The sequence below is a fragment of the Dipodomys merriami genome, unplaced genomic scaffold, assembly GCF_024711535.1.
Source record: "Dipodomys merriami isolate MVZ:Mamm:240054 unplaced genomic scaffold, mDipMer1.0.p SCAF_163, whole genome shotgun sequence".
NCBI classification, from domain to species: Eukaryota; Metazoa; Chordata; class Mammalia; order Rodentia; family Heteromyidae; genus Dipodomys; species Dipodomys merriami.
Genome location: NW_027202971.1, coordinates 577,763 through 604,440, shown reverse-complemented (window position 1 = coordinate 604,440; position 26,678 = coordinate 577,763). Strand labels below are relative to the sequence as shown.

At 46.8% G+C, this 26,678-nt stretch overlaps 1 protein-coding gene across 4 annotated transcripts in view; it reads left to right on the top strand.

Annotated features, from left to right (window-relative positions):
- Nucleotides 1–21,656, top strand: part of Sbno1 (strawberry notch homolog 1) — a 61,161-nt gene extending 39,505 nt beyond the window's left edge. For all 4 annotated transcript variants that reach the window (XM_070024842.1, XM_070024841.1, XM_070024840.1 and 1 more), the window contains 12 exons: nt 767–902; nt 1,719–1,831; nt 1,936–2,007; nt 2,523–2,622; nt 7,382–7,456; nt 9,397–9,543; nt 9,627–9,721; nt 9,812–9,904; nt 12,392–12,529; nt 13,163–13,239; nt 13,852–14,045; nt 16,011–21,656. In XM_070024842.1, the coding sequence (XP_069880943.1) occupies nt 767–902; nt 1,719–1,831; nt 1,936–2,007; nt 2,523–2,622; nt 7,382–7,456; nt 9,397–9,543; nt 9,627–9,721; nt 9,812–9,904; nt 12,392–12,529; nt 13,163–13,239; nt 13,852–14,045; nt 16,011–16,153 (1,383 nt within the window). In that variant the 3' untranslated portion in view covers nt 16,154–21,656. The remainder of the gene's footprint in view (nt 1–766; nt 903–1,718; nt 1,832–1,935; nt 2,008–2,522; nt 2,623–7,381; nt 7,457–9,396; nt 9,544–9,626; nt 9,722–9,811; nt 9,905–12,391; nt 12,530–13,162; nt 13,240–13,851; nt 14,046–16,010) is intronic.
- The last annotated feature ends 5,022 nt before the right edge of the window (nt 21,657–26,678 follow it).

Sequence of the window (26,678 nt, the reverse complement as noted above, 5' to 3'; positions counted from 1 at the left end):
ACAGTGCCACTTTTTGGTTTTCGTGGTTTATTGGAGATAAGAGCCTTCATTTGAATATCCAAATTAGGCTCCTTTCTTAGTTCCTTCTTTCTCATTCATTTCTTCCTTTCTTCCTTTTTCTTTTTCCTTCTTTTTTTTTTTTTTTCTTTTTCTTTTTTTTTTTTTTTTGCCAGACCTGGACCTTGAACTCGGGCCTAGGCACTGTCCCTGAGCTTTTTTTTGCTCAAGGCTGGCACTCTACCACTTGAGCCACAGCACCACTTCTGGCCTTTTCTGTTTATGTAGTACAGGCTCAGTTCAATCCCCATGACATACCGAAAAAATAGTAATAATGATATAAATAAATAAGTTATTTCTAAAAAAAAAGTTTCATGGACTTTCCTGCCTGGGCTGGCTTTGATCCGATCCTCAGATCTCAGCCTCCTGAGTAGCTAGGATTACAGCTGTAAGCCACCAACCCCCAACTTGAATTTTTAATCAATATAAAAACACAGTGTCATGACATACATTGTCATCTAGATTTGAGTCTAGAATGAGATTCAAGAGTATCCCTCAGAGTGGGCTGGGAAGATGGCTCAGTGGCAGAGTGCTTACCTTGCATGAGTCCCTGGGTTCAATTCCTCAGCACCACATAAGCAGAAAAAGCTGAAGTGGTGCTGTGGCTCAAGTGATAGAGCGCTAGTCTACTGAAGGAGGTTATTTATGGCATTGTCCTGCTTGTCCTTCCACATGTATGATTTTTCTTTTCTTCTTAAATCTGAAACAGAATATTGCTATCATCTCAGAAGCTGCCAGCTCAGGTATTTCATTGCAAGCAGATCGGAGAGCTAAAAATCAAAGGCGAAGAGTTCATATGACTTTGGAGTTACCGTGGAGTGCTGATAGAGCGATCCAACAATTCGGTATTGAGACCTTCCTTTAAATCATAAATTTTTTTAATATACATTGTAACACATAGTGCATTATGAATCCTGTCACCTGTTTTAAAATTGTATAAGATGTCTCATGGGATTATTGTGGTTCTCCTGGCATTTTGTCCAAGACCAGGCTTCTTTTTTTTTTTTTTTTTTTTGTCGGTCATGGGGCTTGAACTCCAGGCCTGAGCGCTGTCCCTCAGCTCTTCAGCTCAAGGCGAGCGCTCTACCACTTGAGCTACAGCGCCACTTCCGGTTTTCTGGTGGTTTATTGGAGATAGGAGTCTCACGGTCTCTCCTGCCCGGGCTGGCTTTGAACCGCGATCCTCAGATCTCAGCCTCCTGAGTAGCTAGGATTACAGGCGTGAGCCACCAGCGCCCGGCAAGACCAGGCTTCTTGTGAGAATCTTTATTCGGTAGTGTCTGGTTTCAGCCTTGGCGACTCAAGTGCAGGTGCATTGCTATGTCCTTCCATCTGACATGTTCCTGTTACCTTGAGAACCCAGCATGCTGTGAATGAGCAACATTGTCATGAAGCAGTACTGGGGTAGTGGCAGCAGCTGTGCTATCCCATCTAACAGCTCCACACAGGCTCTATGCCTCTTGGAGGGGATGTCGCTGTGCCCGTAGCTACCAGCCACATCACTGTGGTTGCTGTTCTTTTGTGGCACTATTGAAAACATTACATGCCAATTAATTTTCCCTCATTTCTAAGGATATTGTTTGTAGAACAGTTGATGTCAATGCTAAGATATTTCTACCTAATGAAAACAATTAGTGAGATCTAAAAAATTGTCCTTACAGGAAGAACTCACAGATCAAATCAAGTTACTGCACCTGAATATGTCTTTCTGATTTCTGAATTGGCAGGAGAGCAAAGATTTGCTTCTATTGTTGCTAAAAGACTTGAGAGTTTGGTAAGTTTTGTGGTTATAGTAGATGGGTGTTGGAGATAATCTGTGTTACCTGATTGCTTATGAAAGGACTAGACCATTAATCAGAAATTTTGTGTTTTGCCAAGGGTGCGCTTACACATGGTGATAGAAGAGCTACAGAATCTAGAGACCTGAGCAGATTCAACTTTGATAATAAGGTACATTTTGGCCTTAAATGTCTGTAACCTTGTGGAGATGTGTACTGTCCTCGGTGATAACAAGTGAATGTGATTATGCTTTCAAACAAAACTGCCTCTGTGATTCTGGTCTTGCTTTAATATCATAGCTTCATGAATGTAGATCAGATTTTCATGCAGCTTACTTGTTTGGTGAACACGCTGCAATGTAGTCAGCTTTTTGAGTTTGGAAAAAGAAATATAACAGATATGAGGGAGTGCCGTAGGGTGTGCATTCCCAGAAGTAACCTAACAGATGTCAGAGAGAGCATCCGGTGTGCATTCCCAGAAGTAATGTTGCTGAATTACTGAGTGTCTGTGCAGAGGCATGAGGTTGGAAGTATAAAAATACATGAAGTTTATGGAGAGTGCTGCTCATGAATTTTGGGTATAATAGTTTTTATTTTGTTTTCAACACACTATCACTTGAGCCACACCTCAGTGATGTGATTGAAGTGTTTCCAAATGTTGAAATTGTGTTTTGATTTTTTTAATAGTATGGAAGAAACGCTTTAGAAATTGTCATGAAATCCATTGTCAACTTGGATTCTCCTATGGTATCGCCACCTCCAGACTACCCTGGAGAGTTCTTCAAAGGTAACTCACACAGTGATTGATTTCTTCGTGTTTTTCCTGAGTAATGTAGTTTAGACTTAGTAATTCAAAAATAGAATTTTTAAATTATTTTGTGTTCATTCGGGGTTGAACTCAGGGCCTGGGCACCATCCCTGAGCTTCTTTTGCTCAAGGCTAGTACTCTGCTTTGAGCCACAGCTCCATTTCTGGCTTTTTGGTAGTTAATTGTAGATAAGAGTCTCATGTGCTTCCCTGCCTGGACTGGCTTTGAACTACAATTCTGTTGGATTGCAGGTGTGAGCCACTGGGGCCCAGCTCATTATCTTTTGCTTTTCCTCAGTCATCAGGCTTGAACTCTGGGCCTGGGCATTGTCCCTCAGCTCTTCAGCTCACGGCGAGCACTTCACTGCTTAAGCCACAGTGCCCCTTCCGGTTTTCTAGTGGTTTACTAGAGATAAGAGTCTCACAGGGCTGAGAAGGTGACTCAGTGGTAGAGCACTTGCCTTGTACCCATGAGGCCCTGGGTTCAGTTCCCCAGCACCACATAAGCAGAAGAAAAAAAAAGCCACAGTGCCACTTTTAGGTTTTCTAGTGGCTTATTGGAGATAAATGTTTCTCGGACTTTTCTGCCTGGGCTGGCTTTGAACGGTGATCCTCAGATCTCAGCCTCCTGAGTAGCTAGGATTACAGGTGTGAGCTACCTCAACTCATTATCTTTAAATAGCATAATAATAATAGTACACTGTTACTACAATAAGTCCTAGCTGGGGGTGTGGCTCAAGTAGTAGAGCTGTTGATTGCCTCCAGTGAATATGAGGCTCTGGGTTCCATCTCCAGTTCTCCAAAAAATAAACTTATCTCACAGTCTAGAATAACTTAGCTTTAAGTATAATGGATTTAATATTTGCGTAATAATGACAGTTCTGACCTTCACTCATTGCTAAGTAGATGGATTTTCTTTTTCTTTTTCTTTTTTGGGTCCAGTCATGGGGCCTGAACTCTGGGCCTGCACGCTGTCCCTCAGCTCTTCAGCTCAAGGCTAGCGCTCTACCACTTGAACCACAGTGCCAATTCTGGCTTTTTTCTTTTTGTTTAATGTGGTGCTGAGGAATCGAACCCAAGGCCTCAGGCATGCAAGGCAAGCGCTCTACCACTGAGTCACCTTCCCAGCAGTAGATGGATTTTCTCTGTGTGTGTGTGTGTACATCTATGTATACATATATACATTTAAACACAGTAAAGGGCACTGAATATACACAGTTATCCTTATATCCTCGTGATCTCTTTCTCCTGTAGAATCACTTCCTAAAATAGCTCCTGTTCAACTATTATGTAAGTCTGGAGGTGGTGGAGCCTTCATACCACACACTCCTTCCTTTCTCCTACTACCAATTTTTTTTTTTTTTTTACTATTTTTATTTATTTTTGCAGTGTCAGGATTGAAGATTAAACCCGTGTGTGTGTGTGTGTGTGTGTGTGTGTGTGTGTGTGTGTGTTTGTGTGTGTGTGTGTGTGTGTGTGTGTGTGTGTGTGTGTGTGTGTGTGTGTGTGTGTGTGTGTGTGTGTGTGTGTGTGTGTGTGTGTGATATGTACTTCAACCAGCTATATCCCATATTCATATTTCCTAAAAGCTTCACCAAGCTGGGCACTGGTGACTCATGCCTATAATCCTAGCTACTCAGGAGGCTGAGGATCAAGGTTCAAAGCCAGCCCAGGCAAGAAAAGCTACGAGACTCTTACCTCCAATTAAACACCAGAAAACCTGAAGTGGTGCTGTGGCTCAAGGGGTAGAGTACTCACCTTGAGCTGAGTAGCTTAGGGACAATGCCCAGCCCAAAGTTCAAGCCCAGGACCAACCAAAAAAAAAAAGCTCCTCGCCTATCAGTAATATGATTCAGGCATGTTGTCTGTTTAGGTATTACTTCCCTTTTGCATTATTTACATCTGGCCTGAAGCATTATGTCCTTATTTACACTGTTATTTAATCAGCTAGTTGTTTTTGTTTGTTTTTTGTTTTTGTTTTTGTTTTTGTTTTTTTGTCGGTTGTGGGGGTTGAAATCTGGGCCTGGGCGCTGTCCCTCAGTTCTTTAGCTCAAGGCGAGCACTTTACCGCTTGAGCCACAGTGCCCCTTCCGGTTTTCTAGTGGTTTACTAGAGATGAGTCTCACAGGGCTGGGAAGGTGGTTCAGTGGTAGAGCACTTGCTTGCACGCATGAGGACCTGGGTTCAGTTCCTCAGCACCACATAAGCAGGAAAAAAAAAAAAGCCTGAAGTGGCGCTGTGTCTCAAGTGGTAGAGCGCTAGCCTTGTGCTGAAGAGCTGAGGGACAGCGCCCAGGCCCAGAGTTCAGGCCCACCACTGGACCAAAAAAAAAGGCTCACAGACTTTCCTTCCTGGGCTGGCTTTGAACTATGATCCTTAGATCTCAGCCTTCTGAGTAGCTAGGATGACACGCGTGAGCCGCCAGCGCCCGGTGTCACATTTATTTTTTTAGGTACTAGATTTTGAACCCTGGGCCTCTTGTTTTTGTCAGGCAGCATTTTATTGCTGAGCCCTGCTTCTAGTCTTAGTATTTTCCTATTTTCTCTCCCTTTTTTGTCAGTGGTAGGGCTTGAACTCAGGGCCTAGGCAGTGTTCCTGAGCCCTTTTTGTTCAAGGCTACTTCTCTACCACTTTGATCCAAATCGCCACTTCTGGTTTTCTCGTGGTTAATTGGAGATACAAGTCTTATGCACTTTCCTGCCCAGGCTGAGTTTTGAACCTGGATCCTCAGATCTCAGCCTCCTGAGCAAGTTAGTATTATAGACATGAGCCACCAGCACCTGGCTACTTTATTTATTTTTTATTTTTTGTTGGTTGTGGGGCTTGAACTCTGGGCCTAAGCACTGTCCCTCTGCTCTTCAGCTCAAGGCTAGCGCTCTACCACTTGAGCTACAACGCAACTTCCGGGTTTTTTTCTGGTGCTTTATTGCAGATACGAGTTTCATGGACTTTCCTGCCCAGACTGGCTTTGACCTGTGATCCTCAGATCTCAGCCTTCTGAGTAGCTAGGACTACAGGCGTGAGCCACTGGCACCTGGCTACTTTTTTTTTTTTTTTTTTTTTTGTCGTTTGTGGGGCCTGAACTCTGGGCCTGGGCTCTGTCCCTCGGCTCTTCAGCTCAAGGTTAGTGCTCTACCACTTGAGCCACAGTACCACTTCCAGCTTACTTGGTGCTGAGGAATTGAACCCAGGGGTCCCTCAAGCATGCAAGGCAAGTATTCTACCATTGAGCTACCTTCCCAGCCCGTTGGCTACTTTTTTTGGGGGGGGGGGGGGTCCGGTCGTGGGGCCTGAACTCTGGGCCTGGGCACTGTCCCTCAGCTCTTCAGCTCAAGGCTAGCGCTCTACCACTTGAGCCACAGTACCACTTCCGGCTTTTTTCTTTTTGCTTATGTGGTGCTGAGGAATCGAACCAGGGCCTCATGCATATAAGGCAAGCGCTCTACCACTGAGCCACCTTCCCAGCCCACCTGGATACCTACTTTTTTAAGTAAAGTTGATGTACAGAGGGATTATAGTTATGCAAGTCAGGTAAGGAGTACATTTCTTTTTCGACAATGTCACCCTTTCCTCACTCTCCCAGTTTTTCCCTCCATCTTTATAAGTTATATAGTTCATTTTCAACATAGTGTCCAGTGAGTGCCATTGTTGTATTTGTTTACCCTTTGTTCCTCTATTTCTGTACCTCCCCTTACACTCCCAAAAACATACAAGCAAACAAATGAAACAAAAAGGAAAGAAAACAAAAACAGCAATAAAGGAAAAACTTTGTTTTCATTTCCTGGAGTTCATTGTATTTTGCTATTCATGCAAAGTTGTTCAGAATGTCTAGGTGTTGTCTATATAGACAGGATTCATGTAAGATGTCCAGGGTTGCTATTGGAAATTAAGATAGTTTAATGAAGGCTCACGCCTGTAATCCTAGCTACTCAGGAGGCTGAGATCTGAGGATCGAGGTTCAAAGCCAGCCCGGGCAGGAGAGACCGTGAGACTCCTATCTCCAATAAACCACCAGAAAACCGGAAGTGGCGCTGTAGCTCAAGTGGTAGAGCGCTCGCCTTGAGCTGAAGAGCTGAGGGACAGCGCCCAGGCCCAGAGTTCAAGCCCCATGACCGACAAAAAAAAAAACAAAAACAATGAAGGGCTACAGGTATAGCTCAGCTGTAGAAGGGCTGCTGGGATCAATCCATTACAATAAGGAAAAAAAATAAAGCAAGGAATCGAAGTCATAGAATCTAGAATAATATTGGTATATCTGGCTGGGAAGGTGGCTCAGTGTTAAGAGTTCTTGCCTTGCATGCATGAGGCCCTCGGTTCAGTTCCTCAGCACATAAACAGAAAAGTCTGGAAGTGGCACTATGGCTTAAGTGGTAAAGTGCTAGCTTTGAACTGAAGAGTTAAGGGACAGCGCCCAGGCCCAGAGTTCACACCCCACGACTGACCCCTCCCCCAAAAAAGAAAAAAAAAGATTGGTATATCCAAAGATGTTTGTAGACTGTGGACACAGTCTCATTGATTTATGTGGCACAGTAGAACCAAATATAGGTTGTATCTTAATGCTAGACTTGATCCAATTTGATTAGTTCAACAACTCTCAAGTTGTTTGTATTTCTTTTGTTTCTTTTTCCATGTCCTGGAGATTGAACCTAGGTCTTCAGGAACATGGTAGACATATGCTCCACCACATGAGCTATGCCCAGTCCTTCCACAATGTTGTGCATTCATTTACTTTCTTGCAGATGTTCGACAAGGACTGATAGGAGTGGGACTGATCAATGTAGAAGATCGCTCAGGAATCCTTACTCTTGATAAAGGTAATACTGTGAATGTCTGTGCCGCATCTAATTGTTACATGGTAACGAAGTCCATTCTGTTAGGTGTGCTTTTGGGAGCTGACAAGGGACGCTTCAAGTTAGTTTTTAATCCCACAATATAGAGTAAACCTGGCTGCCAAGCTTTTAAAAAATACAGGGCCAGTACTGGAGCCCAAGTGTTATCCCAGGGCTCCCTGGCATTACAATGGACAGCCAAGGTTGAGATTCACTGACTTTCATAGTTAATATTTACTAATGTTGGAGAACTATCATTTTCATCTGCTAATTTATGTTTGTAAAGTTGAAACTGCAAAATGCCTACTTGTAGTTGGGCACTGGTGGCTCATGCTAATCTTAGCAACTCAGCAGGCTGAAGGATTGTGTTCAGAGCCAGCCTGAGCAGAAAAGTCCATAAGCCTCTTCTTTTTGGCTGGTCCTGGGCCTCAAACCTCTGGGTTTAGGTACTATCCCTGAGCACTTTTTTGCTCCAGGTGAGCGCTCTACCACTTGAGCCATAGTGCCACTTCTGCTTTGTCTGTATTTAATTGGAGGTAAAGAGTCTTAGAGATTTTCCTGCCCAGGCTGGTTTTAACTGCGATCCTCAGATTTCAGCCTCCTGAGTAGCTAGGATTACAGCTGTGAGCCACTAGTGCCTGGATGTCCATGAGACCCTTATCTCCAATTACCAAGAAATCCAAAAATATAGCTGTGGCTCAAGTGGTAGAGTGCTAACCTTGAGCAAAAAGCTTAGGGACAGCGTCTAGGCCTTGAAGTCAAGCCTCAGGATTCATCCTGCCACCCCCCAAAAAAATAGTGCCTACTTGTGCCAGAAATGGATTTTTTTTTCCGTCAGTCAGAAATGGATTTTTTTTTCCCCCGTCAGTCAGAAATGGATTTTTTTTTGGAGTTTGAAGCTTAGGCTTGGACCTGGGTATATGTAGTCCTTGCACTTGGGAAGGTAAGTGAAGAATATCCAGAATTCAAGGCCAACCTAGGCTGTACAGTTAGAGACAAGTACAAAACATAAAGCTAGATATACTTGCTCGTGTCTAATACCAGCTACTCGGAGGCAGAGATCGGGAGGATTGAAATTGGAGGCCAGTCCAGGCAAAATGTTAAAGATTTCCATCTCAACTGACTAATTGGTATGGTGCTATGCACCTGTATCCCAGCCTTGTGAGAAGATTACAGTCTGGGCTGGCCTGAACCAAAACAGTGGGATCCCATTCTATATATCACTAATGCAAAGGGCCTGCGCATAATCCAAGTGGTAGAGTACTTGACTAGGAGATGAAAGGACTAGAGTTCAAGCTCAATACTTGTCCCCCCCCCCCCCAAAAAAAAAAAAGCCAACAAACATCTCTGGAGCATGTGTTGCTATAGTGCTACTGTTGAGAGGTAGAAATAGGCGACTTGCAGTGTGGCTGGCCACAGCCGAGGTAAGCCGAGCTTTTTATTATTTGGTTGGTCAGGGGGCTTGAACTGGGGCTGGGCTCTGTCCCTGGGCTCTTCAGCTTAAGGCTAGCGCTCTATCGCTTGAGCCACAGTGCCACTTCTGGTTTCCTAGTGGTTTATTGGAGAAACGAGTCTCACAGACTTTCCTGCTCGAGCTGGCTTTGAACTGCGATCCTCAGATCTCAGTTTCCTGAGTAGCTAGGATTACAGGTGTGAGCCACTGTTGCCCGGCTTCCCTGAGCTCTTTTTGCTCAGTTAATACTCTAGCGCTTTGAGCCACAGTGCCACTTCCAGTATTCTGGTGGTTAATTGGAGAAAGGAGTCTAGGGACTTTTCTGCCTGGGCTGTCTTTGAAGTGCCACCTTTAGGTCTCATTTCTCCTGAATAGCCAGGATTGCAAGTGTTAGCCACCAGGACCCAGCTATAAAAATGTTTTGATGACGCTCTGAATGTATAAAATTGTTTGTGTGATATTGTCATTGCAGATTACAACAACATAGGAAAGTTCTTAAATAGAATTCTGGGCATGGAGGTGCATCAGCAGAACGCCTTGTTCCAGTACTTTGCGGACACACTCACTGCGGTTGTTCAAAATGCCAAAAAAAATGGAAGATACGATATGGGAATACTAGGTCAGTGGGGGACTTTTCAGTTGTCATGTGTATTAACAGCCAGGGTGTTGACTTACATTTCATTTTGCTCTTTCTCTTCCAAGATCTTGGTTCAGGGGATGAAAAGGTGAGGAAAAGTGATGTGAAGAAGTTTCTAACTCCAGGGTACTCAACCTCTGGTCATGTGGAATTATACACAGTAAGTGTGGAAAATGTATTCATTTAAGGAGTGTTTTGGGATGGGTATATGCAGATGTGAGTTTAATTGGAACTTGTGGTTTCTTTACAGATTAGTGTGGAAAGGGGGATGTCCTGGGAGGAAGCAACCAAGATTTGGGCTGATCTGACAGGACCAGATGACGGCTTTTACTTGTCATTGCAAGTATGACTGTTTAATATATAATCCTCCCCCCTTTCCCTCTCCCCCTTTTATTGAGAAAAGGGTTCAACTGTGTAGCTCAGCATGGCTGGAAATGGGCATCCTCCCTACCTCCTCTCCTCTCTTTTCCTCTCCTCTCCTCTCCTCTCCTGTCTTTTCTTTTCTTTTTTTTTTTTTGCCAGTCATGGTGCCTGAACCCTGGGCCTGGGCACTGTCCCTCAGCTCTTCAGCTCAAGGCTAGTGCTCTACCACTTGAGCCACAGCACCACTTCCAGCTTTTTCTGCTTATGTGGTGCTGAGTAATCGAACCCAGGGCCTCATGCATGCAAGGCAAGCACTCTACCACTGAGCCACCTTCCTAGCCCCTTCTTTTCTTTTCCTTTTTCTTTTCTTTTCTTCTTTACACCAGGTCTGGGGCTTGAACTCAGGGTCCTAGATACTGTCCCTGAGTTTCTTTTGCTGAAGGCTAGCACTCTACCACTTGAGCCACAGGTGCCACTTCTGGCTTTTCTGTTTATGTGGTACTGCTACTGTGGAATCAAACCTAGGGCCTTTTTTTTTTTTTTTTCCGATCATGGGGCTTGAACTCTGGGCCTGGGCGCTGTCCCTCAGCTCTTCAGCTCAAGGCGAGCGCTCTACCACTTGAGCCACAGCACTGCTTCCAGTTTTCTAGTGGTTTATTAGAGATAAGAGTCTCACGGAGTCAGCCGCTGGTGGCTCACACCTGTAACCCTAGCTACTTAGGAGGCTGAGATCTGAGGATCAAGGTTCAAAGCCAGCCAGGGCAGGAAAGTCCATGAGACTCTTTATCTACAATAAAGCACTAGAAAACTGGAAGTGGTGCTGTGGCTCAAGCGGTAGAGGGCTCACCTTGAGCTAAAGAACACAACAACAGCGCCCAAGCCCAGAGAACAAGCCCCATGACTGACCAAAAAAAAAAAGTCTCATGGACTTTCCTGAGTAGCTAGGATTACAGGCGTGAGCCACCGATGCCTGGCAAACCTAGGGCTTTTATGCATACTAGGCAAGCATTCTACCACTAAGCCACATTCCCAGCCCTGCCTCCACTTTGAGATTGTAGGAATGCACCAACATGCCATAATTCTCTTTCATTGCTCTATGCCATAGTTCTAGTAATATACATTGTGAGGAAGTGTTACTAGATGCAAACTTAGAATTGTTATGTAGCTGCATGCCAGTGGTTTATGCCTTGTAATCCTAGCTACTGAGGAGGCTGAAATCTGAGGATTTCTGTTTGAAACCATCTCAGGCAGGAAAATCCACAGGACTCTTAATCTCCATTATCTTCAAATATCCACAAAAACGCTGAAAGTGGAGCTGTGTGGTTCAGGTGGTAGAGCACTAGCCTTGAACAAAAAAGCTATTCCCTGAGTTTGGGCCCTGGAGTGGGGTGTGGTGCCTTGCATGTATGGGCTACCCTCCCACCCCTGCCACCACTAGCACACACAGAATCTTCCTGTTCACTACTTATAAATGCTATTCTCTTTTTTTTTTCCTCCCTCTCTCTTTTTTTTTTTTATTTTTTGGCCAGGCCTGGGGCTTGAACTCAGGGTCTAGGCACTGTTCCTGAGCTTCTTTTGTTCAAGGCTAGCACTCTACCCCTTGAGCCAAAGAGCCATTTCCAGCTTTTCTGTGTATATGGTACTGAGGAATGGAACCCAGGGCTTCCTGCATGCTGGGCAAGTACTCTACCACTAAACCAAGCCATATTCCCAGCCTTTTTTTTTTTTTTGCCTGTCCTGGGGCTTGAACTCAGGGCCTGGGTGCTGTCTCTGGGCTTCTTTGTGCTCAAGGTTAGCACTCTACTACCTGACATAGCCCTACTTCCAGCTTTTTTGAGTAGTTTATTGGAGATAAAAGTCTCACAGACTTTACTGCCAGAGTTGCCTTCAAACCTCAATCCTTAGATCTCAGCCTCCTGAGTAGCTGGGATTACAGGCATGAGCCACTGGCGCACCGTCTGTGCTGGTCAATTTTGTACAGTAAAATTATTCCTGCCCCTTTGCTAATGAACACTATGACCCTCAGACATTGTTTTTTGCTTGAGCTGAGCAGCTTTTTGTTGGGTGCAGTTTTTGCTCAAGGCTTCATAGAGCTGGGCTCTGGTGGCTCGTGCCTGTAATCCCAGCTACGCAGTAGGCTAAGATCTGAGAATTGCAGTTCAAAGCCAGCCCGCCAGAAAAGTCCGTGTGAGAGTCTTACATCAAGTTAACCACTCAAAAACCGGAGTAGGGCTCTGACTCAAAGTGGTAGAGCACTAGCTTTAGTAAAAAGCTCAGGAGCAGTGCCCAGGCCCTGAGTTGAAGCCCCACAACCAAAAAAAGGCTGCACAGGTGGTGCACCTGCCCCATGGCTCCATAGTCCATCGTCTGGAGGCGGTTTCAGTGACTGCTTGGTGGTGTAATAGTACAAAACCATGTTCTAAACTGTGCTAGCAAATGTTTGTTTTCTCCTTTTTGTATTTAAAAGATAAGGAACAACAAGAAGACTGCCATCTTAGTTAAAGAAGTGAATCCTAAAAAGAAACTCTTCTTAGTTTATCGGCCAAATACAGGGAAGCAACTCAAATTAGAAATCTACGCTGATCTAAGAAAAAAGTATAAGAAGGTACTTTTCTTAATTTTTCATAATATTGTCAATACCTTTTTTAAAATCTAAATATATTGAACCCGTGTTAAGGAGAGCTGTGTCCAGACATAAAATTATTTTTTCAGTTTGAATTTGGTTAGTTTTCCAGGATAATAAGGGGTGCTACTGCATTAATAGCCTAGTCTTAATCTCACCGACTATTGAGTAATTGTTAAGGGTATGATCTGGAAGTGTATGTGTTTACTGAAGCCAATTTCCAGTGCTGAGGAAAATTCCTTACCACCAACTTTTGCTTATTTTGAGCTTGCTATAATGTTTATCCCTTGCAGTGAGTCTAGAGAATTCTAAGTAACTTTTCCACAAACATTCCTGTTAGTTTTTACTTTTGGTATTGCTTTACATTAATATTTCTAGCCACTCTTATTTAAAAACAAGTATCACTCAGCTTGCCCGTTAAAAATTTATTTTATAGGAAGGAAAACATGGTTGTAGAACATTTTGAATCACATCCAAATTTACCTGATAGTAAGGGCTAGGTTTTCTGTATAGAGATGATGTTAAGTTAGCTGCCTCTAATTGGAGACCAAGTTAAGCAGTTGGTTTTCTTGAGGATGGTACTGTTTCAGTGGGATTCCAATTGTATTTTTACAGGTAGTGTCCGATGATGCCCTGGTACACTGGTTGGATCAGTATAACTCATCTGCAGATACGTGTACACACGCTTACTGGTTAGTACTTTCATGTTTCATGTTGTAAGATGTCAGGATTTAAACATACCTTCATTCATACTAATATGCCCTTATGTGTAAATGAACAAGTTAACTATTGTTAGAGGTAGTTCATCTCATGAAAAGTACTTACTGAGCATTTGTGGACGAGACCCTGTTAATGGACCCAGTCTGTCTCCCCATGCTCCCAGCCTCCCTTCCCCCTCCCTCATTCTCTGCATTGATGTTTGAATTCAGGCCTTGACTTTCCTTGGGCAGTACCATACTACTTCAGTCAAGCCTCCAGCTTGTTTTTCTTACAGTTCTATTTGGTCTTTTCCCTTTTGGTTACTGAGGACTTGTCACTAATCTGCTTTACAACAAGGTATTAGTGGTGGTTAAAGAAATAGCTGTAAGAAAATGGGTATCGGATTAAAAATGTGTAGATGCTACCAGCAGTAAATAGCCCCCTTACATACAGTTGGGTAAGCTGTATGAAAATGAGTAGTGACCCTTCTTCAATTGAAAAGGGAAAACTCAGGAAGTCAGTAAAAGCAAATTGTGTTAGACCCTGTTTCTTGAAACTCATCTAGAGCACATCCTTTTTTTTCTCTCTCTCTCTCTCTCTCCTAGGCGTGGCAATTGCAAAAAAGCAAGCTTGGGATTGGTGTGTGAAATAGGTCTTCGTTGCCGCACGTACTATGTGTTGTGTGGCTCGGTGCTGAGCGTCTGGACTAAAGTAGAGGGTGTTCTTGCTTCTGTCAGTGGCACAAACGTGAAAATGCAGATAGTTCGGCTAAGAACAGAAGATGGGCAACGAATTGTAGGTGAGTCAAAGGTTTTGTTTTAGTTGAAGTTGTGAGGAATGTCCCAGCCTGTCTTGTTTTCTTCTAACACTCTAGTTCTCTCAGCAGTGAGTGTGAAACCTGCCTTTGTACCCTGTAAGCGTGGACAGCCAGCGGTTCAGTGTGGTCTGCCTGGGCCATCTACGCAGTCACCTCTGCAGCTGCTCTTGCTTGGGGCTGTGGGGCTCCCTACTGTGAGGACATCCCAGTCTTCCACTCAGGGCTCTGACCTGAGCCAGGCCCAGATAATTCAGGACACAAGGCACAGGGCCAGCCCCTGCAGAGAGCAAGAGTAGTGCTCAGCTACAAGTGTCCAGCAGGCGTCCAGTTAGTGCATACAGTCTCCCTTATGGCAGCTTTCCTGTTTTCAGAGATGGGCACTTTATGGCCAGAGATTGTGCATGAACTTTTGTTTCGGCCCTTACACTGAGTTTTTAGTTAAATTAATTGCCAACATGTAAAAATTAAAGGGAGGCTTGGGAATGTGGCTTGGCGGTAGAGTGCTTACCTAGCATACATGAAGCCCTGGGTTCAATACTGTTTACACGGAAAAAGCCAGAAATGGCTCTGTGGTTCAAATAGTAGAGTGGTAGCCTTAAGCAAAGAAGCTCAGGGACAGTGCCCCTGGACTGTCAAAAAAAAAAAAAAAAAAAAATTCATGGAAGTCTGGGTTTCCAGCTAAAATAAGCTTATCTAAACCAGGTGCTGAGTACTATAATCCTAGCTACTCAGGAGGATAAGATCTGAGGATCACAGTGGAAAGCCAGCACAAGCAGGAAAATCTGTGACTCATCTCCAGTTAATCACCCAAAGGCTGGAAGTTGAACTGTGTTTCAAGTGGTAGAGCACCAACCTTAAGCAAAAAAGCTAGGGCACTGCACTCAGGCTGAGTTCAAGCCCTAGGATTGGCACCAAAGGGGGGGCGGGCGGCGCGCGGAGAAGAAGCTTATCTAGAGTCCATGTTCCCATGTGGCAGAGTTGAAGTTTTTGAGGCCTATGTTTTCCAGTTTATGAAGCACACTCTGCCTTCTTGAGATCACTGGTCCAGGGCAGGGTGGGGGCTGGTGGGGTGCATTCACAACCTTCGTTTTGTGGCTCAGCAAATTGCAAAGAAAGTTGTAGCCATATGCTTTTGTGGAACTGAACGATAACAAAAAAGTGCTGTACTATTGGGGAGGCAGAGATAGAAGGATTGTGGTTTGAGGCAAGCTGCAAGCTCAGGCCAAAAAAAAATTGTAAGACTGTATCTTAATAACAAGGCCAGTACTATACTAGGTGCATGTCTGTAACACAAGATACTGAGTAGACAAGAGATAGGAGGGTCATGGTCCAAGGCTAGCCCCTGGGCAGAAAGCATAAAATGCTACACAAAAAATAATCTCAGGGGCTGGGAAGGTGGCTCAGTGGTAGAGGGCTCTCCTCGCATGCATGAGGCCCTGGGTTCGATTCCTCAGCACACATAAGCAGAAAAAGCCGGAAGTGGTGCTGTGGCTCAAGTGGTAGAGCACTAACCGTGAGCTGAAGAGCTGAGGGACAGCGCCCAGGGCCAGAGTTCAGGCCCCACCACCGGCAAAAAAAAAAAAGAAAAAAATATATAATTGGAAAAAAATTAAGGCTGGTGGCATGGTGGTTGAGCCCTTGCCTAGCAAAGGTAAGGCCTGATGTAAAAACTGTATGGGGGAAGAGAGCTGTCCTGGGTTCTCCGTTGTTTTGAGTAGGGGGATGCTGTTGCCCTGGATGCGTGCATCCACTGGGGTTTCTGTGCGGAAGGATCGATCGGGTTGCATCTCAGTGGACCATCGCAGTCATGGTGGACTTGCCTAATCTTTATGTGGAAGGCTCGCTCATTACACTTACTATTATGCCTCATTTGGAATGTGCTGTGAAGCTGTAAAATACAGTGGTTTTTACTGCATGTTACTTTATAGATTCTATTGCTAATTACAGGTTTGATCATTCCGGCAAATTGTGTGTCTCCTCTTGTAAATCTCCTGTCAACTTCAGACCAGTCCCAGCAGCTCGCGGTGCAGCAGAAGCAGCTGTGGCAGCAGCACCATCCGCAGAGTATTGCCAGCCTGAGCAACGCCTAGAGAACACAGCTTTCGGAGATGCAAAAAAAATCAGGGACAGTTTCCAAAGAATTATATATTTTTTTCAGTTGTGCTCTCTAGTTAATTTTGGGGGAGGAAGGGCAAACCTGGAATAGAAAACCCGGAAGTCAGCGCCGCAGTGGTACACACATCGTTCCTTTGTTTGTTTCCCTTTGGGCCACCCTTCTGCTCTCGGTTGCTGTGAGCAGAGGGAGGAGGGTGCATGTGTGTGTGTGTGTGTGTGTGTGTGTGTGTATGTGTGTGTGTACGTGCGCACGCGCGCGCATGAATGGGTGTCTTATCTGTCTGAATTTGTTAAAGGCTACAAACCACAATTGGTTTAAAAATGCTTGGAACTTCCCAAACTGGCTTTACTTTCTGTTCCTCAGTGCTCAGGGTTACGCAGCACACCCCGCCCTGCGCGCCGGGTGTCCCCATGCATGTGTTTCCAGTCTAAATAGAGAAAATATATATTGGTTTCTTTTTCAAACTTAAACAATAGGTTTACTAAAGCATGAGATGAGAGGTTGCATATCATGCCTTCAGGTTCTTTTGCAGTTTTTGTTTCGACAGTGCATGTCTTTGAGAGCATGCGTAAACAAGATTAACACAGAAGTCAATATGGGAAAGAAATCTCATAGCTGTACAGCATTGGTTATTGCATTTTGTAGTGTTTATACCTGGTACTGCTCCAAACCCACTCCCTCTGCCCCCAGGTTTCTTGTCAAAGAAATAAGAAAAGCCCTTTTTTTGTGCGATAACACTCATAAAGTTAATTTTAATGTATTAATAGTATTCCTAATGTGTGGTGAAAAGACGGCTACAGGCCTTTTTTTCTTAAAGTTACTTTGTCCTTAATTTAAAGATAGTTTAGAAAGAAGTACAATTAGCTTCCATCTTGCAAAAACAGTCTTTTTTTACTTCATTATCTGACTGCTTGTCACTCAAACAGGAAATAGTACTTGAGTTGTAAACTAGACAATGAGGAAACACTTGAGGCTTCTGCTGTATGTTTTTTGTTAATTATTGTTATTGTTGTTATTCAGTAACTTGAATATTGTTTAATGTGTGTAAGACATTGTAGAGTTTATCTCAAACTGTTAAAAATGGTAATGTACAAATGTGAATAGACATTATCTATAACATGGGTAAGTTTTGTTTCACCTATAATAGATGTTTATAAAAACAAGTGAGGGGACAACTGGTCTTTTTGTTTCCTCTTTTCTTTCTCTTTCTCTCTCTCTCTCTCTCTCTCTCTCTCTCTCTCTCTCTCTCTCTCTCCCCCTCTCTCCCTCCCCCCTCCCTCTTTCCCTCCCTTTTTCCCCTCTCTCTCTTTCTCTCTCTCTCTCTCTCTCTCTCTCTCTCTCTCTCTCTCTCTCTCTCTCTCTCTCTCTCTCTCTCTCTCTCTCTCTCTCTCTCTCTCTCTCTCTCTCTCTCTGCTTGCACAGGTTGCACTATTAAATTGAGATTGTATAGACCTGGTCAAAAGCTGCAAGATACCAAAATCTTGTAGATGTTAATAAAGAAGTTGTTATACTAATGCGGTGGACTCTTGTTTAGGCCCTCACGGGGACTTTCACAAGCAGTCTATTGGGGCCTCTTGGAACTTAGTTTATGGAGGCAGCCTTTGAGTTGGTTAGCCCTTCCTCCTAAAGGGTAAGCAAGGGATAGACCCAGAGGAAACTTGTCAGAGAGAGGGTCAATCGGGTCAGCTGTGTGTTAAGGATGGCTAGCTAGAACCTGTTGAAAAGTTGAGGCTTTCAATCTCTTGGGTTTCAGTTTGGTTACATTTACTCTTGTTTTCTTTGGATTTATGTATTCTTAGTGCCTAAAAGAACAAATTGAGAATGATTTCTGTTCCTGGGCACGTTTGGCCTGGTGGATGCAACTTTTATCCTCAGTGTAGTCCTGTGTATCTCAGGCAGTGACCGCATGGCTCTGGCGCAGGACCGCTAACCCCCTGGGCAGCTGTGTGCGGCCCGCTCCCGCCAGCTCCAGTCCTGGTAGCATGCTTCAGCACATTCAGTGGAAAGCCTGGGACGAGGCATACCCGCGTGTGCACAGGATGTCTCTGGCCGGTCCTGTTGTCTCTGGTGCTTTCCTAGCAGCATCAGCAGGGTTCATGGAGTAATGTTTGCTCTTGAAATAGCCATCTTGATGTGCAAGTATGTTCTGGTCCTTTGAGAAAGACTTTTTCATCATTTTCTTTAAAAAGTCAAATATTGGGCATCTGATAGCCCAATTAAGCAGACTTGTACAGGGCAAGGCGCTGAGCTGCCATATTCCTGACCCCAGGGCCAACGCCTGATACCTGCCCACACTGCCCTGGAGAAGCTGCAGATCCAGCTTCACCAGGGAAGCAGCAGTACTCAAGAGGCTAGCCCATCACAAATCAAGTGTTCACAGCAGGTCCCTTTATGGGACCTTGTTCAACGGAGCATGCGTCTATTTGGTCTCTGTGATGCCTTTTCTCACGCTTTTAGCAATATGGCTCTGAGCAGGCAGCTTGGCCTGCAAGTGATGTCAGTGTTGGAGAGTACATGTCCATTGTGCTGACCCCCTCCCCCCTCCCAGGGATGCCATGCTGCCACCGGAAGCCCTGCCCCTTTCCTTTGGCAACCTCCGCGCCACAGGGTCTACCTGCAGTTTCCTGGGTCACCCAGACAAGCTGTCCTTGATAACTAATTTAGCAATGCATTAAGAGAGTATTCTTTAGACAGGAATTCTTTGATCAAGAAATGGATGTGTTAAACAACTTTCTTTTTGCTACTAAATTGCAGATATACTTTATCTGTTTAAAATGTACATATAAATTAGCGAGAACCTGCATCCAAAGCACTGTGGTATTGTGTGTGTGTGTGTGTGTGTGTGTGTGTGTGTGTGTGTGTGTGTGTGTGTGTGTGTGTGTGTGCGTGCATGCGTGCGTGTGCGTATTTATTCTTACTGAGTTATTTGGCACTTCAGAGACCTATTTGAGTTGTAGCAGTAAACCTTTTTGTTCTGGTCTGCTGTGTCTGGAGGTTGGCTGTAGCCCAAGTCATTCATTCCATGCAAAGTCATCAGAACAACTTAAGCAGACCAGAGAAGGAAGGGGTCCCAGGGCGCCATGTGCGCGGTGAAAAGGGGATCCTTTTCCTATTTTAGCCTGAGGTACAAGGAAGCAGGTCAGCAATGCTTGATGAGAGTAGGAGCCCTTTCTTGGTAAGATTAAGAGCCCGGACCTTGCCTAGCACTCTCACTTAGAAAGGGGCCAAGCAGTATGTGGTACAAAGCCAGGCAGGGTGCTGTTAGGGTTAGGAAAGTCATGTTCACTGGGATCTGGGTGGTAGGTGATGAATTAGCTCCGCTGTAATGGTGGGCACTTGCCAGATCTGGTCTTCCTGGTGAGCGCCACAGCTGTGTCCCTGGGACAGCATTCCGTGTTGCCGCTTCATCCAAGAGCACGTCCATGTGCTGGAAAATTCTCTCGAGACCAATTGTCCCGTGTATGTGCAGTGTCTTCAGTGGCAGGACACCTGCAGCTCATGCTAGGGGGTGGCCGGTAAAACCAGACCCACCCTCTGGCTCTACGCTGGACTAATGTGTGGACAGAAATGTGTATGTGTAGAAATGGGAGTTCTTTTGAATTCGGAATGTAAATATTTCTTGTACATTGGGATTCCAAACCCATTTGTTTTTCCCTTCTCCCTGCTCCTCCTATTTATTCTTTTCTTGGCTTCCCAAGTGGGCATCTTGGCATCCCTCCCCCATCCTAAGTTAAAAATCTAGGAAAGTATGAAAAACATCTGAATTGCATTTGTTTCTGTGTTCTCAAATTTGTTTTGCATCCTTGCTGTAGAATTCCTGTCTGCTTTGTTCATATTTTCAGCGTAGCTGCTGCTTTGTGTTCTGCATCTTCATGACTTTTCACCCTGTGCGGTGTTCACTGTGTTCTCTGGAAACCAGTGAGCCTAGTGTTTTCACATACGAAATGCTACCCAGGACTTCCTGTAACTCCTCTTCCTCGATGCCCTTGGGATCAAACCTAGCACTTGGGGAAGTGAGACTTGCCCCCCCCCCCCCCGCCGCCGCCCCTGTTCCCCCTGCATTTAAGGTGCTGCCTTGAGTCCCTCACTACTCAGCCGCCCGGCAGGAGCGGGGAGCGGTCAGGTACATGGAAACTGCTCCTCCATCTGCTTTGGCTGTTGCTGGTAGTCAGTGACTGGCGATGTGCTTTGGGAATGTGCTTTGAAACAGTTGTCTTCCAGGGGCCCCCTCCACCTCACCCCTGCCTCCCCCACCCTCACACAGCCTGGCTTGGTGCTCCTGGGGCTTTGCTGTGCTGGAGTAGAGAAAGCCCCAGGGCACTCTGGGGGGATTCTGGGGCCACCACCCAGAAGCACATTCCAGAAGAATGTTCCTCTGGAAAGGTGGCTGTGAGCATTTCTCCAGCCTTTCCACTCATGTGTATGTTTGCTTCGTGACCATTCAACTTGTTAGATATGTTGAAAGCTTAAAAGTTGTCCAGGGAGCTTCATTTGTGGGGAATCTAGGCCTGGGCACTGACAGCGGGGACCCGCTGAGTCCGCCGAAGCCCTTTGCCATGGTCACCTGCGCCTTGCAGCAAGTTCTGCCTTTTGAATCTTGGTTTTGGCCTCCTCAGGCCAGAGCGCCGGGGTACTAGCCCCTTGGGAAGAACTCGCCTGGCCTTTCCCTGCTGGCACCCGGGCTCAGACCCCACCCTGTAGGCCCATCCTGCCCCGCAGACCTTTCTGGCCAGAGGACACAGGAAGTCTCGTGCCAGGGCGGTGGCTGTGACATGGAGAGGAAAGAGAAGCTGAGCCAGCCCCCGATTCCCACTTGAGGGCTAGAGGAACATCTCATGTAACGCATTGCCAGCTGCCACCAGCCAGGGCAAAGCAGCCTGTTGATGGTTTATGCTGAACTTGCAAACTACCGACCTGGTGTTTCCGTGACCACTTGTATCTCCCATGGGCCACGAGAGGTGGGAAGAGCTCTTCTGTATTTGCAATAAAACTTTGGCCAGGTTCTACCTCCTTGAGCAGAGGGTATTTTGTCTGTAGGTGTAGACCTTTCTCCTTTTCTACTCTGATGTGGTGCGCCCGTGCTGAGACACCGGGTGGAATCCAAAGCCCATTTGGACCAAGATGGAAGTGGACTCTGGATGGTTGTGTTCTCTCTGCATCGCTGCTCTGTCGACGCTCTGCACTGTTTGTGGGAAGGGGCCGCTCTGTCCTCCATGCCACACTGCCCTGGGCATGGCACCAAGTGGCCAGAATCCAGTGTTCCTGCCCTCCGATCTGTGACCTTCACCATCACTCCCTGCAATAAACACGGGCTGGCTGGCTGCACGTAGCAAGGTTTACTCGCAAGCAAAAGCGGTCAGCTGTGAAGTGTAACAAATTCTGTATTCGGTTTTTGTTGTGGGTTTTGTGGGGTTTACTTTGTTTTTATTTGGGTATTTTCCTTTTGTAAAATTCCTAAATAAATTAAAGAAAATAAACTTGTCTGTGTGTTTGGGCAGGATGTGGAGCTTCCTGTGGGTCTGTGTCATTGTGACCCTGCTCCCCTGGGGAGGGTGGAACTTTGTCCCTTTGGCGCTGTTTTAAGGTGACCTGTCCCAGAGGTACAGCCCTGTGCAGCCTGCAGAGGCGCCAGGGATCCATCAGAAGGAAGCACCACAACAAAAACCGGTGACAGGAGTTACAAGGGAGTCCCCAATGCCAGTAGAGCCAGGCTCACCTCAGGCCAGAAGTGGGCTCACAAGGGCTGGGATGTAGCTCAGTGGCAAAGCGCTTGCCTAGCAAGTGCAACGTCCTGGGTTCGATCCCCAGTACCAAAAAAGAAAAGACAAAAAAAAAAAAAGTGGGCTCACAGCCCTGCCGCTCTACACCTTCACTGCAAGCATGGGCTGTGGCCCTAGCACCTACCTGCAGGACCACAAAGCAGTGGGCATCATTGCCAGGGGCCTGGGGTGGCATGGTTCTCAGGCCCGCGGGTGTCCACACAAGACAAAGCCCATGGTGGTGCTCTCAGAAGCCGTGTTCTCAGCCTTTGTCTTTCCTGTTTTCATAAGCTATGCCGGTCTATACATTTTCCATTCTATGGAACTGGCGCCTTACTCAGCACTCACTTTCCAGTGTTTAGCAACGGGGAGCGGGGAGCACTGGTCTAGGCAGTTGCTGGTGGATGGCCAGTGAGCGCTTAGGTGGGGATGGGAGTGAGCAGATGAGATTTGAGGATGGCAGGGGTGGTGGGTGTGGGCTCCCTTGAGGAGGAGACACCATTGTTGAGCTGATATCAGATCCCACAGCAAGCCCAGAAGCTCTCTGTTCCTGCCATTCACGGGAGGGGGGAGCAGGAAAGGTCCCCACAGATGAATCTGATGGGGGTGTGTGTGTGTGTGTGTGTGTGTGTGTGTGTGTGTGTGTGTGTGTGTGTGTGTGTGTGTGTGTGTGTGTGTGTGTGTGTGTGTGTGTGTGTGTGTGTGTGTGTGTGTGTGTGGTGGTGGTGGTACAGGCTGCCATAACCCATCCCAATTGCTTTAACGTGGTGTGGTGCGGTCTTTAACGTGGTGCGGTCACCTCTGTGCATCCAGTCAGGTGGATGGTGGGGTCAGCACTGACCGTCACTTCTAGCCAGGTAAGAAGGGAGATGGGAGGGGCTGGGAAGGTGGCTCAGTGGTAGAGCACTTGCCTTGCATGCCTGAGGCCCTGGGTTCGATTCCTCAGCACCACATAAGCAAAAAGAAAAAAGCCGGAAGTGGCGCTGTGGCTCAAGTGGTAGAGCACTAGCCTTGAGCTGAAGAGCTGAGGGACAGCGCCCAGGCCCGGACCCAAAAAAAAACAAACAAAAAAAAAAAAACTAGGGTAGAGTCATGGCTCAAGTGGTAGAGTGCTAACCAGCCAAGTATGAGATCCTGAGGTCATGTCTTACTACTGGATAAATAAGTAAAATATAAAGACTCAATAGATTTAGTTAGAGCCAGGCACTGGTGGCTCAGGCTTGTAATCCTAGCTACTCAGGAGGCTAAGATAGGAGGATCTCTGAAGCCAGCCTGAGCAGAAAAGTAGAAAAGCCCATGAGACTCTTCAATAAACCACTCAGTAAAAGCCTGAAGTAGCTCTGTGGCTCAAGTGGTAGAGCTCTAACCTTGAGCACAAAGAGGCATGGGGACAGCATCAGGCCTTAAGTCCATGCTCCAGGACTGGCCAAAAAAAATAAAAAGACTTAGTTAGAATAAAGGACAAGAGAACAAACCATGGGTGTTCAGCCTCAGACAGTGTGCATTGGCCTTGTTCCCTCCCTCCCGTGTTCTGGTCTGGTTTTTCACCCTCTGGCACTGTGAGGCTTGGTGTTCTGATTGTCCCTCATGGTGAGGGCCATCCTGGAGAGAGCAGGATGCTAAGCAGCCTCCGTGGGCTGCACCCACCAGGTCCCAGTAACCAGCACATCCCCATCCTGTAGTTGTGCCAACCCAAAATGTCTTCAAATGTGGCCAGTATCCCAGTAGGGGTGAGCATGCCCTCAGCTGGGGGCTGCTGCCCTAGGCAAGTTAGTCACAAAAAGGTAAAAAGCTTGTGTCTGGTGTGAACACAAGCAACATGGGCATGTCTTGTACAGCCAGCAAGGAACAAAGGCCATCACCTCCGAGATGCACAAGACACAAACGTGAACTGCTGACAGTTTGGAATATGTACAATACCATTTCCATAAGTATGAATATTTATCAGCTAGTCATTTGAGAGCATGATGTAAAGAAGCCATCTGTGGACGCCTTTATGGAGAGAGAGATGCGAAAAGAAATGTGCAAAACACTTATTTTTAGAGTCCAATTCTCAGCAAGTTGGTCTCATCCTGTGGAGATGCCCACCGTGGGTGTCAGGTGCAGGCTGCGGAACAGATCATGCGAAGGTAAGGCCAGCCCAGTAGGAAATCCAACAGCATGGCCTTATAGGAAAAGACAGAAGTGCTCTGGGCTGGAGGGTTGCACAGTAAAGTCCTGGGTTCAAATCCCCAGCACTGTCAAGTATAGAAATAAAGCCAAAGCTGGGTGCTGGTGGCTCACACCTGTAATCCTAGCTAAGCAGGCTGAGATCTTAGGACTGAGGTTCAAAGCCAGCCTGGGTAGGAAAACCCCTGAGACCCTTATCTCCAATTAACCACCAGAAAACTGGAACAGCACCCAGAAAACTGAGGGACAGCACCCAGGCCCAGTGAGGTGAAGAGCTGAGGGACAGCACCCAGGCCCAGAGTTCAAGCCCCACTACCGACCAAAAAAAAAAAAATTTCTAGAAGATTCCACGTTACCACTTGAAGGGAGCAGGAACCGTCGGACACCTGCCCAGCCAGTGCTCTCCTGAGCCTCTGACGGTTGCCTTTGGAGCAGTCCCAACTTTTGCCACAAGATGATAAAGAGATGGCATGACCTGTCTGAGGTGCAAGTTTGGTTTTTCTCACAAGGTATTTATAGGTGATAGATCATGTCTTCCCTAGAGCCCAAGGTGATTGCAGAAGGACTGCAGGAGCTCAGGTCAAAGGGCACACATGCAGGTGTGTGTAGGGATTGAGGGGGAAGCAGGGAGCTGGCAGTTCAGCTTTCAGTGAATCCATGGGCCCAGCAAAAGCCGCTTTTCTTTTTCTTTTTTTTGGTAGGTTGTGGGATTTGAACCCTGAGCCTGGGTGCTGTCTCTCAGCTCTTTAGCTCAAGGCCAGCACTCTACCACTTGAGCCACAGCGCCACTTGCAGTTTCCTAGTGGTTTATTGGAAATAAGAGTCTCACGGACTTTCATGTGTGGACTGGCTTTGAACCACAGTCCTCAGATCTCAGCCTCCTGAGTAGCTAGGATTACAGGTGTGAGCCACTGGTGCCTGGCTGCAAAAAAAACAGCTTTTAAAGGTGCCTCTTACATTTACACAAAAACCTGCACATGAATGTTCATAGCAAATGTGCAGAGAAACCAGTGGGACTACTTGAATTTTACCTCAACTAGAAATTAAAGGGAAAAAATTTAAAAATCTTTCCAAATGGGCTGGACATTAAGGGGGACAGGTATCAGAATAAAAGTATAGCAAGAGGAAACAGACTACCAGCAGACATGTCTAGAAGCTGAAGCTCCAGGGCCAGGCCACCAAGGCTGGATTCTTACCCCAAGGGAAGGGAGGCCTCTTCCAGCAGGCCAAGGAACAGAATTGGTGCCTCGGTAACTTCCCCCTTGTAGCTTCCAGCCCTGGGCGGTCCTACGCCTCAGCTCTTGCATGTGCTCACCTGAACTAGGTTGCACACCTCGCTTAGGAAGATCAAGTATGATTAAAAAAATAAAAAAAATCACAGTTTGAGGTCGGGCTGGGGCAGATGAGTCTGGGAAAGATTGATCTCCAATTAAGTACCCAAAAGCCAGAAGTGGTAAGCAAGGCGGCTCAAATGGCAGAGGTCTGTGCGTGTGTTTCACGAGCCCACCAAAACTGCAAATGCTTTGAAAGTCGATTTCACGTTTCTTTTTATGATCTAAAATCACAGGTGCAGGGGAGACCCATTCATTTCTTTGTGAGGTAAAAGGTCGGGGTCCAGCTCCCAAGGTTGGGGGGCATCTCCTCTCTTGCTGTGTCCTGAGGGGAGATATGGGGGGTTCTCTTCTCCTGCTGTGTCCTGAGGGGAGGTGTGTGGAGGGGTTCTTTCCTGCTGCATCCTGAGGGGAGGTGGGGGGGGGTCTCCTGCTGTGTCCTGAGGGGGTGTGGGGGGTCTCCTGCTGCATCCTGAGGGGATGGGGGGTTCTCCTCCTGTGTCCTGAGGGGGTGTGGGGGGTTCTCCTCCTGTGTCCTGAGGGAGGTGGGGGGGTTCTCCTCCTGTGTCCTGAGGGGGTGTGGGGGGTTCTCCTGCTGCGTCCTGAGGGGATGAGGGGGGTTCTCCTGCGTCCTGAGGGGAGGTGGGGGGTCTCTCCTGCTGCGTCCTGAGGGGAGGTGTGGGGGGTTCTCCTGCGTCCTGAAGGGAGGTGGGGGGTCTCTCCTGCTGTCATGAGGGGAGGTGTGGGGGGGTTCTGCTGCGTCCTGAGGGGGTGTGGGGGGTTCTCCTCCTGCGTCCTGAGGGGTGTGGGGGGTTCTCCTGTGTCCTGAGGGGAGGTGGGGGTCTCTCCTGCTGTGTCCTGAGGGGAGGTGTGTGGGGGTTCTCCTGCTGCGTCCTGAGGGGAGGTGGGGGGTTCTCCTCCTGCTGCGTCCTGAGGGGAGGTGGGGGGTTCTCCTCCTGCTGCGTCCTGAGGGGAGGTGGGGGGTTCTCCTGTGTCCTGAGGGGAGGTGGGGGTTCTCTTCCTGAGTCCTGAGGGGATGGGGGGTTCTCCTCCTGCGTCCTGAGGGGATGGGGGGGTTTCTCTTCCTGCGTCCTGAGGGGATGGGGGGGTTCTCTTCCTGAGTCCTGAGGGGATGGGGGGGTTTCTCCTCCTTGGCGCCACCAGCCTGTGTGACCTGACCGGCTGCAAATACCCGCAAACCAAACCGTGGCGATCCACAAAGCAAACAGCCCCGGGGCGG